A 17,040-nucleotide genomic window follows, 5' to 3' on the forward strand; every position below is an offset into this window, starting at 1 on the left:
TGCACTCTAGCCTGGGTAACATGAGTGAAACTCCGTCTCAAAAAAAAAAAAAAAAAAAAGAATCAAAAACTAGCCAGGTGTGGTGGGGCACACCTGTAGTCCAGCTACTCAAGAGGCTGAGGCAGGAGAATTGCCTCAACTGGGAGACAGAGGTTACAGTGAGGTTCCAGTGGGCCAAGATCGCACCGCTGCACTCCAGCCTGGGCAACAGAGCTAGACTCCGTCTCAAAAAAAAAAAAAAAAAAAAAAAAAAAAAACAGTCTGCGCATGGTGGCTCACTCCTGTAATCCCAGCACTTTAGGAGGCTGAGATGGGCGTATCACGAGGTCAAGAGATCAAGATGGTCCAGGTCACCACAGTGAAACCCGTCTCTACTAAAATACAAAAATCAGCTGGGGGTGGTGACACCCTCCTGTAATCCCAGATATTCAGGAGGCTGAGGCAGACGAATCACTTGAACCCAGGAGGCAGAGGTTGCAGTGAGCTGAGATCAGGCCACTACATTCCAGCCTGGGCTATGGAGCAAAACTCCGTCCCCTCCAAAACAAAGCAAAAATTAATTAATTTAGAGGCACCAGAGAAGGACCCAGAGGTAACAAAGTAATGACGAGCAGTTATGGAGCGCCTACTCTGTGCCACAGACTCACCCTCTGAGAATCACACATCTCCTTTCACAGGTAAGGAAACTGAATCTGAGAGGAGGAGCCACCCAGCCTGTGGACTGAATCGAAGTTCCACTATTCATGAGCAATGCGCAAGAGAGAGGGCTACGGAAAGGCGAGCGATCGAAGGCAGCCCACCTGCCTGGGCCTCACCTCCTTGAGGTCGCGCTGCAGCTTGGAGTTGGCTTCCTCCGCCTTGCCCAGCTCGCGGTGTGCAGTGCCCAGCTCCTCCTCCAGCTGGCTCATCTGACGGCACAGCACCGCCAGGCGCTCTCGCAGCTGGCACACCTCGGCGCGCTGCCGCTCCAGGGCCTCCTCCAGTTCTGCTGTGCGTCGGTTCGAATCCCCGCCAGGACCCAGGCCATTGGCAAGAGTCTGGAGGGAGGGAAGAAACGGACAACATCCCAGAGTGTCTCCCAGAGACACAGAGGGAATGCAAGCAGAAAGTCAATCAGCTGAAAGTCGATCAAAGATCAATAAGGATCATGCAGGTCAGAGTCCACGGGGGCCAGTGAGATGGTCACAGAAGTTAGCTAGGTGACCGGGATCAGAGGTCAAAGATTTGTGACAGTCTTAGAGGTGCAGCCGTCTAAGTGTTTGGGTCACACCAAACACTGCAAACACCATCACGAAGTCAGGGAGTGGAATGGAGCTCCTGGGGAGGGGACTTCCATGTCTCACCTGCCCGTCCCCATCCTTGCCGGGTTCTTCCAGTCCTGACCGCCGCCTAGACAGCTGCTCTCGAAGGTTCAGAGTCTGGAAGCGTCAAAGGGAATTCAGACCACAGGGGTTCCCTGAACCCCCAGTTCTACTTCCCACTGGCACTGGCCCTCTAAGGGGTTGGGGGGCCCCATCTGAAATGCCTTTGCTCCTGCTGGGGCGATGCCTACCCCACGATCTACTCTTAGGCCCCATACCCTCCTTACATCCCTCCTTAGCTGCCACCTTGGAGGGCGTATACCCTTACTCCTCCCCTTAGCCTCCTGCGGAAGCCTTCGGCTTTAGCCCTGCCTTTCCCCATCCAATCAATTCCTCCTTAGTCCCAGCCTGAGCCCCAGTCACTAGTTCTACCCTTAATCTCACTCTTACCAGGAGGTTCTCCCTGGAGCCCTGCGCAACGTGTGCCCACTTAGGAAACCCATTGGTTTCTCTCCATAGTCCAACTCCATTGGTTGTCTGCCCTAGTCCTGCCCCAATAGATTCTCTCTGGAACCCAGCCAATCGGTTCCGCCCCACTGGGCTGTCCTTTAGCCCCTCCCCTTGGATTCAACCTCCCCTTCTTGGCCACACCCACACCTCCTGATTGCTCAGTTCCAGCTCCTCCTCTAGCACTGCCACTCGCTCCAGCGCCATCCGCAGCCGCTCCCGGACCTGGGGATGGGGCAGGGCAATAGTCAGCTGGATACCAAACCCAATTTAGGACAGTTGCTCCTGGCCCAGAACACCCCTAGGACGGGTCTGATAGGGCAGCGTCGGGACTCCTTTCTCCATAACCCGTATGCAGTCGCAACCAGCTACCCAGGCTGCCCCATCCACCAGTAGCCCCCATCCTGGTTTATTTTTCTGCTATCAACCAGTCAGGTCCCAGTCTTTGTAACCTGTCCCGATCAATCGCAATCAACATTCTTCCAACTCAGCACATCCCCAACCAATTACAGCCAGAACGTCTCTCACTCAGAACAGCCCCAGTCAACTAAGGGTTTCCGTTCTCCACCCCTGCTCTTCCAATTCTCATACCTTCTCATCCAGGGCCTTGTGGTGCTCGAAGAGGGACTTTAGAGCCTTGAGCACTTCTACCTCCGAGGAGACCCCACCCGGGGACTGGGCCTGGCGCTTCACCACGGTCATGCGCAGTGACCTCTCGTGCCTGGACACGAGGCACTCCAGGTGTTCCAGGAGCAGCTACAGGCACAGGGCATGGGGGCAAGAAGAGGCAAGGGAAAAGGGGCAGGGTTGAGAGAAAGGGTGACAGGTAGGGGGGACACATGGAGGAAAACATGGAGCCAAACAAAGGACACCGAGAGAAACAGGTCAGGGAAAGAGAGGAGGATAGGAGAGGTGGGGTCGGGGTCAACGAAGGGGTGATACAGAAGAAAGAAAAGTTATGGAGACACGGAGGAAGGAGTGGGACCGGAGTGGGAGACCAGCCAGGAAATGCAACCAGGGAAGAGAAGACAGGAAGGCGAGATGGAGGAAAAAATAGGTCAGGCTGCAACACCGCGAGGCCCCGCCCCGTATTTCAACAACGCAAGGCCCCGCCCCCACTTAGGCCCCGCCCTCAACACCCCTCACCCGCGTGTTGTTCCGTTCCGCCTTCAGCTCTGCAATCTCTTCCTCCCTCTCCAGCAGCTGCTCCCGACATAAGTTCAGCTCCTTCGTCAGAGCTGCAAACTCCTGTCCAGACATTGGCAGGATCAGGACATTCAGCTCAATCCTTTCCCTAGCTCCTCCATTCCCTGGAACTGGAAGTTTGAAAGCCCCGCCCACCCTGCTAAGTCCCGCGGTCCCTTGCCACTCAGGCCCCGCCCATTAATGGCACAGACTCCTCCCTTCCAGGCGCCAAGCCCGGCCCCTTCCGGACCGCCCTCTCCACCGAGGCCCCGCCCCTCAGGCCCCGCCCCTGCCCCGCCCAGACCTGGGGCAGCGCGATGCTCAGCTGACGCTGCAGCGAGTCCTTCTCGTGGCCCAGCTCGCGCAGCCGCAGCTGCGCCGTAGCCAGCCCGTCTTGTGCCTCGCGCAGCGTCTCCAGCAGGCGCTCGCGCTCCGTGAGCATCGTGACCATGAGGCGCTCCAGCTCCCCGCCCGCCTCGTCCGGGCCCAGCGCCGAGCCCCGCCGGCCATCCTCGCTGATGGTGGGCATCACCTCGCACATCATGGCGGCGGTGCGGGCCTGCGGGGCGGGGAGGGGCAAGGAACAGACCGGCCTCGTCAAGGCACAACGGAGAAACTGAGACACGGCCACTCGGATACCACGGAGGAGAAACAGTTGGGGCAAACCAGGCACTGCACAGAAGAAACTGAGGCCCAGACGCAGATCATGACACAGGGAAACAGGCACCACCACCCTGTCACTCCACCAGGAAAACCAAATACTGGCCACCAGGTGCTGCCAGGGGAAACTGAGGCCTATTCTTTTTACTCTGTCGCCCACGCTGGAGTGCAGTGGCACAGTCTCGGCTCACTGCAACCTCCGCCTCTCAGGTCCCTGTTCAAGCAATTCTGCCTCAGCCTCGCAAGTAACCGGGATTACAGGAATTCGCCACCATGCCCAGCTACTGTTTGTATTTTTAGTTGAGATGGGGCTTCACTGCGTTGGTCAGGCTGGTCTTGAATTCCTGACCTCGTGATCCGCCCACCTCGGCCTCCCAAAGTGCTGGGATTACAGGCATGAGCCATTGCGTCCGGCTTTTTTTTTTTTTTTTTTTTTGTAGAGGCGAGATCTCACTATGTTGCCCAGGATGGTCTCAAACTCTTGGACTCAGGGGATCCTCCCGCCTCGGCATGCTAAAGTGTGCCACTGTGCCTGAGCCATCTATTTACCTGGCATGAGCCACCGCGCCTGGCCAGGCCTATCCATTCTAATGGTGGCCCAGGATAAACTGAAACCCATTCCTTCTAGGTAAGCCTTGGCTACCTGGGTGAGAGGATTTAGGAAAACTGAAGTCAGACTCCATTAGACACTGGCAGCAAACCTAGGCCTGGCCCACTCAAAAGAACAACGGCTGGGTGACCCTGGCATTGTCTGAGGGAATGTGTGTTTAAAATCAGTCTCTACCCTCAACCCACTGCATGGGTAGGAAAACTGACGCCCAGACCAGAACCATGCCTTAAGAAGGCCACAGGGTGGCTGGGAGCTGGGGCTCACGCCTGTAATCCCAGCACTTTCGGAAGCCGAGGCGGGCAGATCAACTGAGATTGGGGGTTAAAAACCAGCCTGACCAACATGGAGAAACCCCATCTCTACTAAAAAAAAAATACAAAAATTAGTCAGGTGTGGTGGCTGGAGCCTGTAATCTCAGCTACTCAGGAGGCTGAGGTAGGAGAATCGCTTGAACTCGGGAGGCGGAGGTTGCAGTGAGCTGAGATCGTGCCATTGCACTCCAGCCTGGGGGCAGAGCAAAACTCTATTTCCAAAAAAACCCCGACATGGCCAAGACCACTATAGTCACCTCCCTCTTCATGACCCAGAAGTGCAAGAACTACCTCCTGCCTCCCTCAGGTCACAGGAGTTCAGGTCCCCCGTCCCTTTGGTTCCCCCAGACCCCAAGAGGCTGAGCCTCCAGCCCCTGCCTTCCCAATCCCAGGAGTCGGAGACAGCACCCCTCTCCTCCCCTAAGAGACAAGAGTCTGGGCTCTTAGCCTTCTCGCTTAGACCCAGAAATGCCAGCCTTCAGACTCCTCCTCCCCCCGGCCCCTGGGGCACAGCTACTCCTCCAGGACCCAGGAGTTCTGGGATCTCCCCCTTAACCCCAGCCCCAGCCACCTTGGGGCCACATCCGAGGCGGGGGAGGAGAAAGGGGCGGGGTTTTGGGGCGAGAAGGCGGGACTTGGAGCCAGGGGCAGGGCGGAGATGAAGCCAGGCCCCCTGAACCGCTCCCTCCGCACACATCAGGTCCGACGGGTCCAGCTGGCCCGGCAGAAAGCAGGAGGGACTTTCACTCAGTTCCTTCCTTTCCTTCTCCCCCTGCGGGCGGCACATAACCGGTTCTGGGCTTGGATAATTCCCAGCCCCGCCCAATATGCGGACTGTGTCCAAAGCCTGGGACCCGGGCCTCGGACTCATGTGAGGAGAAGAGGGCCTAAGGCCCTCAGGGCTTTGGGCGCTGGGAGAAGAGGGAGCTGGGTTCCTGTCCCCTTGGGTGTTTGAAGAGGTGCGTTTGAAAATCTAGACAGGCGAATCCCAGCACTCAGAGGAAAGATTCAGGAAGACGATTCTAAGAGGGCAGGCCAGCCTTCGGCCAAAAACCAACATGATATCCAAAATCAGCAACTCACTCAGACGATGCAACACAGATGTTTTAGGGAAGCTCTCCCAGAGCCTTAAACTCCTCTAGAAGGAAATAAAACACAGCAAGGCTGGACATATAACCTAAAAAACTACTGGCATGAAGACACAGGACAGGGTGCAGAATGCTTCCACACTTTTGATGACGGGGTAACAACGGCTCACAGGACTAAGTAGAGAGGTGTATTCTAGAACTAAGTTCTTAAGCCTATAATCTAGAATCAGCCAAGAGCAACCCCATAATTTAGTGTTCAGGTCACCCCAGAACCTGACACACACGATACCCATAAATACACCTAATGCAATACATAACAAACATAATAAGCAGATACAATCTAGAACTCAGAACCTACTAGGGATGAAGATATAGCAGAATATAGCAGCGGCCAGGGCGCAGTGGCTCACACCTGTAATCCCAGCACTTTGGGAGGCCGAGATGGTGTGATCACCTGAGGTTGGCGGTTTGAGACCAGCCTGACTAACATGGAGAAACCCCGTGTCTACTAAAAATACAAAATTAGCCCGGTGTGGTGGCACATGCCTGTAATCCAAGCTACTCAGGAGGCTGAGGCAGGAGAACTGTTTGAACCAGGGAGGCAAAAGTTGCAATGAGCTGAGATCACACCATTGCACTCCAGCCTGGGCAACAAGAGTGAAACTCCATCTCAAAAAAAAGCACAAAAAATATAAAAATTATCCAGTCTCATAACCCAGTCTCAAAATAAATAAATAAATAGATTTTAAAAATTTTAATTACATTTTTTTTTTTGAGGCAGAGTTTCCCTCTTGTTGCCCAGGCTGGAGTGCAATGGCACAATCTCGGCTCACCACAATCTCCTGCCTCCTGAGTTCAAGCGATTCTCCTGCCTCAGCCTCCCCAGTAGCTGGGATTACAGGCATGTGCCACTACGCCTGGCTAATTTTGTATTTTTAGTAGACACGGGGTTTCTCCATGTTGGTCAGGCTGGTCTTGAACTCCCAACCTCAGGTGATCCACCCACCTCTGCCTCCTGAAGTGCTGCGATTATAGGTGTGAGCCACCATATCTGGCCTTAGTTACATTTTTTTAAAAGAATATAGCAGGGGTCACATCCTTGGTTTTATCATGTGCCTAAGAGTTCGCTAGGAACTTAGAAGTGTCTATGGGGAGGGGCAGGGGATGGATCAAAAGGATGCACGTTGAGAATTGAGCATTTCCTGGAATAAAGACTGAGCTGGCAAAGGAGGGGGGTTGTTCTGGAAATAAGAACATTTCTAGGCTGAAGTCTCCAGAAGAGGAGAGAGCCTAGAACAAGCTTAGAATGCCAGAGTGGCAGATGGAGGAGAAAACCCACGATCTACCAGGGGACAAGTTCTAAACTAAGGCTGCACTGGGGGAAAAACTGACAGAAAATGAATGGGCCTAGAACCTGGAACCTGGGGAAGGAAAACATAATGTAGAACACTTCATTGGAAATCTTTTACATTTCAGAATGTGAAATTAGGGCCAGGCACAGTGGCTCGTGCCTGTAATTACAGCATTTTGGAAGGCCAGTGTGGGAGGATCACTTGAGCCCAGGAGTTCGAGAGAAAGCCTCAGTAGCAGAGCGAGACCCAATGTATAAACAACAACAGGCCAGGCGCAGTGACGCGTGCCTGTCATCCCTCTATTTTGGGAGGCAGGAGGATCACTTTAGGTCAGGAGTTTGAGACCAGCTTGGCCAACATCGTGAAACCCCATCTCTACTAAAAATACAAATATCAGCCAGGCATGGTGGCATGTGCCTGTAGTCCCAGCTACTTAGGAGGCTGAGGCAGGAGAATTGCTTGAACCCGGCAGCCAGAGGTTGCAGTGAGCCGAGATAGCACCACCGCACTCCAACCTGGGTGACAGAGCAAGACTCCATCTCAAAATAAAATAGAATAAAATAAAAACTAAACAACAACAAAAAATAATGTGCAATTGAATGGAACTTAGAACGTAAAACAGGGAAACAGGGAAGGGCATTCTAGAATCAATAGCACGAATTAGGAAGCCTAGGGCACATACTTAGAACACACACATTTTAGAAGTTAGATTGCCTCTCGGAAGACAGTGGAATCTAGAAAAATGTGGCTGGAACCTAGAACACACTTAAAGTGAACATTTAGCAAAGAAGGAAGGACTGGTTGCTAGAACTTTGGAACATGTCTGAGGAGACAGTGGGATCAGAATCTGGCTCAGGGGTCGTATCTAAATATTTTAAAACAACAAATGAGAAAAGACATGCCTAGAATTTGGCATCTGGCCTAGAACTCAGACCATGTCTTGAGTGAGAGTGGAACACAGAACAGAGATCAACTGGGAGTTTTTCTGTGTTTAGAAGGAGTCTAGAACATGGAGCAATGCAAGAGCACATGTGCAACAAGAAATGTGGCCAGACTGAACTCGAGGACCCACACCTGTAATTCCAGCACTCTAGGGAGCCGAGGGAGAGGGATCAATTGAGCCTAGGAGTTTGAGACCAGTCTGGGCAACATTGTGAAACCCCCATCTCTATTAAAAAAAAAATTTTTTTTTTTTTTGAGAGAGTTTCACTCTTGTTGCCCAGGCTGGAGTGCAATGGCGTGATCTCGGCTCACTGCAACCTCCGCCTCCTGGGTTCAAGCGATTCTCCTGCCTCAGCCTCCCAATTAGCTGGGATTACAGGCATGTGCCACCATGCCCAGCTAATTTTGTACGTTTAGTAGAGACCGGGTTTCTCCATGTTGGTCAGGCTGGTCTTGAACTCCCAACCTCAGGTAATCTGCCTGCCTAGGCCTCCCAAAGTGCTGGGATTACAGGTGTGAGCCACCACACCTGGCCAAAAAAAAGTTTTTTTTTTTAATTAGCCAGGCCTGGTGATGTGTGCCTGTGGTTTCAGCTACTCAGGAGGCTAAAGTGAGAGGATCTTCTGAGCCCGGCAAGGTGGAGGCTGCAGTCAGCTGTGATTATGCCACTGCACTCCAGGTTGGGCAATAGAGAGATAACTTGTCAAGGAAGAAAGGGAAAAGAAAGAAAGGAAAAAAGAAAGGAAGAAAGAAAGAAAGAAAAAGAAAGAGGAAAGAAAGAAAGAGAGAGAGTAGAAAGAAAGAAGGGTGGGAGAGAAAGAGAAAGAAGGAAAGAGAAAGAAAGAAAAGAAAAGAAGGAAAAGAAGGAAGGAAAGAAGAAAGAAAAAGAAAGAAGGAAAGAAAGAAGGAAGGAAAGAAGAAAGAAATTTGGATGACGGTAGGTAGCTTCTAGATTTCCTTAAGAGCCCACGCCACCGAATACGTGTGGAGGAAGTGATGTGTGTCGGCTCATTGGCCTTGGAGAGTGTACTTGGAGAATGGGAACTCATATGGGCCTCATGGGGCAATGGAGTGCTGGAAACATCTCAAGAAGCTGGGTCTTGGGAGAGAGAGTAGAGACTTCCAAAGCCACCACCTGGGGTGACATGAGGATGAGACAGGGGTTTGTTAAGGCCACAGGAGATGTGAAGTTGATGGGGCAGAATGATGAGAGTGTGAAGACCTGGTCCCTAAAAGTGAGAGCTGAGGAACTAGATACCTGCTGGGGAAGGCAGTGGACAGAGCTAGGAGCCTGGACTCCTGAATCGTTGTAGAGGTAAATGATGAGGGATTGGAAGCTGACAGCCTGAGGTCTTGTTTGGAGAGAGGGTTTGGGGTGGACAGCCTCGGTAAAAGCTGGTGGGCAGTACAGAAACTGGGGTCTGAACTCCTGGGTCCCTGAGGGGATACAAGACTGGGTCCAGGACATTTAGGTCCCCAAGGGAGAGTGTAAACAGAAATCAGAGAACTGCATTAAGAATCACATTCCGGATCCCCCAAAGGAAACGAGTCATGGCGCCTGAGTCCCTCAGGGAGCAGATGCTGGGTGCCAGGAGCCTGAGTCTATGGGTCTGCGGGACACAAGGACTGTTGAACCAGGTTCTAAGCAGAGCAATGCTGGGGAACAGGATTCCTAGGTTCTGACGGGGTGAGGGCTACCACCTGGGGCCAGCAGAGGTGTAGGCACGGACAGGCTTCCCGAACAGGGTGGGAGCTGCACGCCCGGGTGCCATGGTCCCCACGGCGACCAGAACAGGAAAATTCAGAGGCGCTGGCTCCTCAGGGAGCTGCTGGAGTCCCAGGAACCTGGGGTGCCGAGGACCGGGCCACGAGCCTGGCCGGCGGAGCCCCGCGGCCAGGGCGCCCGGGTCGGGGAGGGCCCGGGTATCCCCGGGTCAAAGACTCGGCGGGGGGGATCCCCGCGCCGCCTGCGCCCCCTCCCTGGCGGCGGCGGCGGGCGGTGGGGGGAGGCAAGGCTGCCGAGCGCGCTGACCATGGACAGCTCCAGAGCGGGCCTGTGTCCAGGGCGGCCGCCTAGCCTGCCTGGACCGAGAGACGCGGCCGGCCGTGCAAGCCCGAGCCTGACGAAGGGAGACGGGGTGCGCGAAGCGGGGACGATGCGGACGCGCCGGGGGAGTCTGGCACCGCCGCGGCGGGTGTCTGGAGCTCCCTGAACAGGGCCGGGAAGGGGGATCTAGGCTCCAGGGGGTCCCGGGGCTGGACCGGGAAATCCAGGCTCCTGGGCCCTGGAGGAGGCGCGAGGCGGCGGTGCGCCCGGGATTCTAGGGTTCGGTCGGGGACTCTGGGCGCCGGGAGGGGCACGCCTGGGTCCCCGGGGTTGGGCTGTGAAATCGGGGCTTGGGGGTCCCCGGGGATGAGGAAGGGAATCAGGGATCTCGGGGAAGCGGGGGAGGCTCTCCAAGGGGTCCCCGGGGTGGGCGCTGCCAGGAGGGCCGGGCCGGGCTCTTACCTGCCTGGTCCGCGGCGGCTGCGGGCGGAGCTGGGCTGCAGGAGGGACCTGGGGTGGAGTGGGGGGGCCGGGCGGGGCCCCTGGCAGCGGCCGGGGCCCGGCTCTGTCGCTCCGGAGCCCTGGAGCCCTGTCTCCGCCGCTCGCGCGGGCTCCGCGTCTCTGGCTCCGGCTCGGGCGCTGGGGACCCCCCTCCCCCTCACGTTCTCACTGCCTTCTACCCCCAAAATAGCCCCTTGCCCCTGTCACCGTTCAGCTTCCCCCCGCGAGGCCGCAGCCGCCAGATCCAGGGGTGCCCACCAGCGCCCCCAAATCCCACCTTCCCCCCAAAAAAATTCCTTCTCCCTCCCCCTTCCCCCCCCACAGCTCCCGGGCGGTCGTGGCCCCTTTAACAGGAGACTGACAGACGGCGACGGGCGGCCAATGGGAGGAAGCGTCGGCGCCGGCCGGCGACTAGACCCCGCCTCCACACCGGCAGGGAGGGGTCGCGCGGGCGGAGGGCGAGAGGCGGGGCATAAGGCTCGTCTACCAATAGGCGCGCGGCGTGCGGCGGCTGGGGCGGGGGGCGGAGCCCGGCAGGGGGATGATGTCACCCGGAGCGAGTAGCGCGCGGCGTGGAACGCGTGTCGCGACCCCGGCTCCCGGCAGTGGCGCGCGCCGGCCCTCGCGCCGCACGGGACACGAGGGCTGGGCGGGCAGCGGGTTGAGGCTAAAGGTTGGATTTCAAGGCGGAGGCAGCTTCCGGAAAGACGCGCTCTGGTTGGAAGGTGGAGTGAGCGCCTGGTGGGCGAGGGCACCTCATTCTGCACCCCTGCGCCCGCCTCGGGAACTGCACGCGGCACCCCCACCCGCGACTCCCACGCAGACGGTAGTGCGGCCTGCAGGGTTCCCCCGGCGGAAGAGGCTAATGGTTCGCTCCGCCCCGCCCACACAGAGGCCGCCCACTAGCTCCGGCTGCGTTTCAGGACTCCGGAGGATGGGACTTGGCCTTCGCCCTCAGACGCTCTTAAGGGTAGGCGGCGTTGTCCTCAGTTCTTCCCCGGCACTCAGACCCAGACGGGGTCCTGGCCTCCGCCCTCGGACTAGCCCCTTGGAAGCCGGCCTGATTCCGCCTTTAGACCTAGCGAGAGGTCTCAACCTCTGCTCTCAGACTCCGAAAAGGGCTTCTCAAAGACTTGGCCTGACCTCAGCTCCTCACGTTCCCCCACATCTCAAGACACCAACACAGCGGTGCAGGACAGACACACAGACACTCAATGAGGGTCAAAGATCTTTAAATAAGGTGCCAGGGACAATAAATACTGTACAGGGAGAGGGTGCTCGTGAGCGTCCGGATCTGTGGTTTCAGCCTCGAGACTCCAAGGACCTGCAAGGGGGTAGAGAAGGGACCTGGGTTCAACGGGGGCTCCGGGTAGATGAGAGGCAGGATTGGGGATGCAGAGGCAAGGTGGGTGGGCTGAGGGATCCCAGCCACAGTAGGTTCCACATCTTGGGATGGAAGGAAGCTAAGAGGTCCCCAGGCGATTCAGCCAGAAGAGCCTGGGGTGACGGCCTGGGCCAGGGGTCAAGGGTCAGGATCCCAGAGGAGGGGCCAGGGCTGGAATGTCCAGGAAGCACTGGCCTGGTTTGGGAGCCTGGGGCTAAAGGGAGCCAGTGGAGGCCCCAGGGGTGTGGTGACACAGGGACTCACGAGTAGCTCTGATGCTGCTGGCGCCGGCGGGCCGAGCGCATCTTCTCAAACCGGGCCTCCATCTCCTCCAGCACTCGAGGTGTGTAACGCACCACCAGCTTCACCGAGCCCTGGGCCGCCTTCAGCAGCTCCACCGCCTTCTCGTGCTGCTCACCCTCAACACTCTGTGGTGCCCAACACAGATGCTGGGCCTGGGGCCGGCTGCCCTTGCCCAGCCCTCTCCCCCCAGGGAGAGGGGACCCACTGCTGGTGAGCCTGGTGCCAGCCCTGAGATGCCAATGCCTTATGTCCTCCTTGTGGAAGAGTCATTAACTCCTGGTTCAGTGTCCTCCTCCAAAACCTGCGAGGCTCCCCACGTCAGGGGAAGCCCCATGTTCCCTCAGTCCCTGGCCAAACATCCAGGCCCATCTTTATGGCCTCCCTGCCCACAGCCCACTCATGCCCGCCTGCCTTGACTCCCTCTTCTTTGTCCCCACAGCCCTGGCCCCAGCTCAGGCCTTGTCCTCTTTCCTCTGGAGTCTTACCCCAGCCTCCTCCCTGGCCTTCTGGCCTCCAGTCTCTCCCCGCAGTCCATCTCCCATAGGCTCCCAGAGGGGTCTTTCTGTACCTGCAAGCTGAGCTTATCCCTGGCTCACCCCTTGCCTCCCGTGGCTCCCCAGCGCCCATGGGACAAAGTCCCAGCTTCTCAGGTGACACTCAGGCCCTGCATGGCTGACCCCAGCCACCTCTCCAGTTATGCTTCCCTCAACTCTAACCACAGTGATTTTTTTTTTTTTTTTTTTTGAGATGGAGTCTCACTCTGTCACCCAGGCTGAAGTACAATGGTGTGATCTCAGCTCACTGCAACCTCCACCTCCCAGGTTCAAGTGATTCCCCTGCCTCAGCCTCCGAAGTAGCTGGGATTACAGGTGTCTGCCACCATGCCCAGCTAATTTTTGTGTTTTTAGTAGAGATGGGGTTTCACCATGTTGGCCAGGATGGTCTCAAACTCCTGACTTCAGGTGATCCACCCGCCTCGGCCTCTCAAAGTGCTGAGATTACAGGTGCGGGCCACTGCGCCCTACCTAACCACAGTGATTTTTAATTACCTGCATGCCCAGACCTCCATGAGAACCAAGCCCTTTCTTTTCAGCTCAGAGGTATGCCAAGTCAGTATCCTCCACAGTACCTTCAGCAGGAACACCCTTTACCTTGTTTGCCTGGAGAACTCCTACTCATCCTTCAACACCCAACCCAAATGTTTCTTACTCTGAAAAACCTTCCTGCATCTACACTGGCCTGGTGCCTTATCTGGGCTGTCACAATACTTTGCACTTCCTCATTGTTATGTTTCTGGATTAGGACTTTTTCAGCCAGGGCCTACTGCCCTCCCCACAGAGGGAAGGTTGGGTGTAGGAGCTGAGGCCAACATCTCTCAGGATCTGTAACATTGCCCAGCACAGGGCTAGCCATAGAGGCAGTGCTCAGTGTGTGCTGAATCAAGTCAAAAGCAGGGGCTATGCTACCTTGGACAGACTGTGTCCCCCAGCCCTGCCTCAGCCCCCCACTCACCACACCATTGACGGACAACAGTTGGTCCCCACGCTTGAGGCCTCCATGGCGGTCAGCCACGCCCCCCGGGATGACCCGGGAGATGTAGATGGGCGAGTTCTGCTCTTTGCCACCCATGATGTTGAAGCCCAGGCCCTCATCCGTCTTGGGCAGCTCCACTACCCGGGGATGTGCGTGGCCCTCGCTGGCTGTGAAGGCAGCCACTGTGGCCTGGGAGAGAGAAAGCAGCTGGAGATGAGACTCCTCCAAGGTGGGCATGAAGGCTGGAGAGGGGAATATGGACCGAGGACAGCAATTTAGCCTGGGTTGCTATCCCCAAGCCTGGGACACTTGCCATGACACAATGAAAGATCCCCCTGAAATGTCTGTGTGCCCCCTTCCCTTCACTTTGCAAGAGAATGTGTCCATTTGGTGTGAGTGTGTCTTGAATATCCCACGCTTGCCAATCTTACCTTTTTTTTTTTTTTTTTTTTTTTTTTGAGATGAAGTCTCGCTCTGTTTCCCAGGCTGGAGTGCAGTGCCACAATTTCAGCTTTTTGGCTCACGGCAACCTCTGCCTCCTGGGTTCAAGCGATTCTCCTGTCTCAGCCTCCCGAGTAACTGGGATTACAGGCGTGCACCACCACACCCAGCTAAATTTTTTGTAATTTTGTAGAGATGGGGTTTCACCATGTTGGCCAGGCTGGTCTTGAACTCCTGACCTCAAGTCAGGACCCACCTCAGCCTCCCAAAGTGCTAGGATTACAGGCATAAGCCAACACGCCCGGTCTCAATCTTACTTTTTGTTTTTTTAGAGGCAGGGTTTCACCACGTTGGCCAGGCTGGTCTCAAACTCCTGACCTCAGGCCATCCGCCCACCTCGGGCTCCCAAAGTGCTGGGATTACAGGCGTGAGCCACTGCACCCAGCTCTTCCATCTTACTTTTAAACTTAGGAAAGCCAGGCCTGGAGGGAGCCCAGAGCCTCCGGCAGAAGCAAGAGGCAGCATCTCACTATGGTGCAGTGGGATGTCAGCGCGCCATGACTTTCCTGGTTTACACTGTACAGATGTTGAAGCTGGCCATGCCACACTGGTTTCCATTTGCAGTTGCTAAAAAGATACCTTCGTATGACATTTGTTTTAAGTTAAAAATGTGCAATTATTTAATAATAGGAAGGGCGGCACATAGATTTGGCAAAAATCTTGAGGGAGGAAACAAATGACTGGCGTGAAGGCGATAACTGAGCTCCACCAGGCAGCTACGCAGATAGCAGATGCAATGGAATGGGGTGAGGGGCCCACCTTGGCTGTGGCATGGGCCCGGATCTCGGCGCTGCCGGTGAGGTCCAGCGTGTCATAGAGCTGCTCATACACCTGGGTGAAGAGGCAGCCGCATCAGGGAGCCGCCAGCCCTTCCGGCCCTAGACACAGGAGTCCGGGCCCCTAGACACTCTCCCGATCCCACGCCAGGATCCGCCCCGCCCCCGCAACCAGAGCCCGAGGAAACTACAACTCCCGAAGAGCCCCTGAGCTGAAGAGTGGGCATCCCAAGGCGGGACGCCTCGGGAGCTGCCGGGAGGCGTAGTCCCCGAGCTCGAGGCGAGCAGAAAGAAGAGGAGGAGGACGGCGGTCGCCAGCTCGCGCCCCTGCTCCGCGCGCCGCTCACCTCTCGGATAGCGGAGCAGAAGCGGCTCTGCAGGACTCTCTGGAGGGCCTGCAGCTTCTGCGGGGGCAGCTCTCCGCTGCGCTGGAGCCGCTCGAGGAGCTCGACGGCCCGGGACACGTCTGCGGGGCGGGGGCGGGGCGCAGAGACCGCGAGTGTCAGAGACCCCGAGACGCAGAGGAGCGAGGAGAGCGGCGGAGTGAGGGCGAGCGCACAGCCCCGGGAGGACGGCCGAAGCCCAGTCGGACGCCCTGCAGAGTCCAGGGTGACGCAGGAGAAACCGCCACCAGCCGGGCGCCCTGCGGTCCTGGGACCGCTCCACAGGCCGGGGTGTAAGGCGGGCGCCCGCGGCCCCGGCCCGCGCCCACGGAGCCTCCCACACCCCCCGACCGCCCGGCCCCGGTGCCCGCCCCGCCCACCCGCGCCGGCCAGGCCCGGGAAGGGAGGGGACCGGGGACTGGGGACGCAGGCCGCGGTGGGCAGGGCCCCCTGGCGCGCGCTTACCCCGCTCCAGCCCCAGCGGCTCCACCAGCGCAGCCATGTCGGCGCCACCGCTGCCAGCCGCCCGCCTGCCCCGGCGCCTGCGAGGGGGGCGGGGCTGCGCGAGGCCACGCCCCGGGCCACGGGCGCCCCCTGCGGAGGCGCGCCTGGAGAGCGCCCAGCTCCCCGACGCCGGACCGCCCCGACCCGCTGCCCCGCGCCACCCGCAGCCCTGCCCTCCGCCCCGGCCAGTCGGTCCTGTTGGCGAGCCCTCCCATTGCAGGTTCGGTCTGTGTGTCCCTTTCACGATCCCTGTCTGCCTGCCCTCCACACCTGTCTACCCCCTGTCCATCCTTTTCCCACATTCATTCAACAAACTCTTGTGAAACATCTTCTGGGCCCAAGGCATGGACACCGTGGTGAGCAGGGCAGCCAAGCCCACGGCCCGAACGGAGCTTCCAGTCTATGGGGGCAGTAAACAGCCAACCACGACTGTGATGAGAGCTGAGTGGAAAGGTGATGATCCAGAAGACGAAGGAAATCCTAGAGGAGGTACTTCACAGAGTCCTGGGAGGTAAGGTGAACACCCCCGCCACGCAGAAAGAGCCCACGTGGCTGGAAGCAGAGTTGGGATTCGTTGATAATGAGGTGAAAAGGCCGGCAGGATAGTTTATGCCTGGGCTCCTGCGTTGGCATGTGTGTCGAGGATTTGGGGCTTCATGCAAACTCCTAACGGTAAAATATGGCGCTCAAATTTGTATTTATTTACTTATTTTTGAGACGGAGTTTCGCTCTTGTTGCCCAGGCTGGAGTGCAATGGCGCCACTCCGTCTTCCGGGTTCAGGTGATTCTCCTGCCTCAGCCTCCGGAGTAGCTGGGATCACAGGCATGCGCCACCACGCCCGGCAAATTTTGTATTTTTAGTAGAGACGGGGTTTCTCCATGTTGGTCAGGCTGGTCTCAAACTCCACCCGCCTCGGCCTCCGAAAGTGCTGGGATTACAGGCCTCGTGAGCCACCGCACCAGGCCTGCTTTGGTGACATTTTAAGATGGTCTACACGGGAGGAGGGATACTGGATATTTTGTTTTGTGAGTCGAAGTCTCACTCTGCTGCCCAGGCTCGAGTGCAGTGTTGCGATCTTAGCTCACTGCAACCTCTGCCTCCCGGGTTCAAGCGATTCTCCTGCCGCAGCCTCTCGAGTAGCTGAGACTGCA

At 57.1% G+C, this 17,040-nt stretch overlaps 3 protein-coding genes across 4 annotated transcripts in view; 1 reads left to right on the top strand and 2 right to left on the bottom strand.

Annotated features, from left to right (window-relative positions):
- LOC116545930 (liprin-alpha-3) overlaps window positions 1-10,793 on the bottom strand; it is a 32,691-nt gene extending 21,898 nt beyond the window's left edge. Inside the window, exons 1-7 of one of the 2 annotated variants that reach the window (XM_032272342.1) lie at window positions 10,466-10,781; window positions 3,298-3,552; window positions 2,955-3,056; window positions 2,400-2,564; window positions 1,959-2,033; window positions 1,344-1,418; window positions 816-1,037 (exon numbers count right to left, since the gene is read on the bottom strand). In XM_032272342.1, coding sequence (XP_032128233.1) covers window positions 816-1,037; window positions 1,344-1,418; window positions 1,959-2,033; window positions 2,400-2,564; window positions 2,955-3,056; window positions 3,298-3,537 — 879 coding nt within the window. In that variant the 5' untranslated portion in view covers window positions 3,538-3,552; window positions 10,466-10,781. Of the gene's footprint in view, window positions 1-815; window positions 1,038-1,343; window positions 1,419-1,958; window positions 2,034-2,399; window positions 2,565-2,954; window positions 3,057-3,297; window positions 3,553-10,465 lie in introns of both variants that reach the window. The other variant, XM_032272343.1, reaches the window with a different exon arrangement.
- A 69-nt stretch (window positions 10,794-10,862) lies between these two features.
- On the top strand, window positions 10,863-11,801 carry LOC116545928 (putative uncharacterized protein C19orf73; the record flags this gene model as incomplete). Its single annotated transcript, XM_032272337.1, has 1 exon — window positions 10,863-11,801. A coding segment is annotated over exon 1 (756 nt), but the record flags the coding sequence as incomplete, so codon positions are not given.
- Window positions 11,720-15,961, bottom strand: LOC116545927 (protein lin-7 homolog B). Its single transcript, XM_032272336.1, has 6 exons — window positions 15,850-15,961; window positions 15,349-15,467; window positions 14,985-15,056; window positions 13,704-13,913; window positions 12,153-12,316; window positions 11,720-11,828 (listed from the first exon to the last, which is right to left on the bottom strand). Exons 1-6 carry the CDS (start codon window positions 15,884-15,886, stop codon window positions 11,807-11,809), a joined length of 624 nt encoding a protein of 207 aa, XP_032128227.1. The 5' UTR covers window positions 15,887-15,961; the 3' UTR covers window positions 11,720-11,806.
- Window positions 15,962-17,040: the final 1,079 nt, after the last annotated feature.

The sequence above is a fragment of the Sapajus apella genome, unplaced genomic scaffold (genome assembly GCF_009761245.1).
Source record: "Sapajus apella isolate SASKATOON/1434 unplaced genomic scaffold, GSC_monkey_1.0 scaffold448, whole genome shotgun sequence".
Lineage (NCBI taxonomy): Eukaryota > Metazoa > Chordata > Mammalia > Primates > Cebidae > Sapajus > Sapajus apella.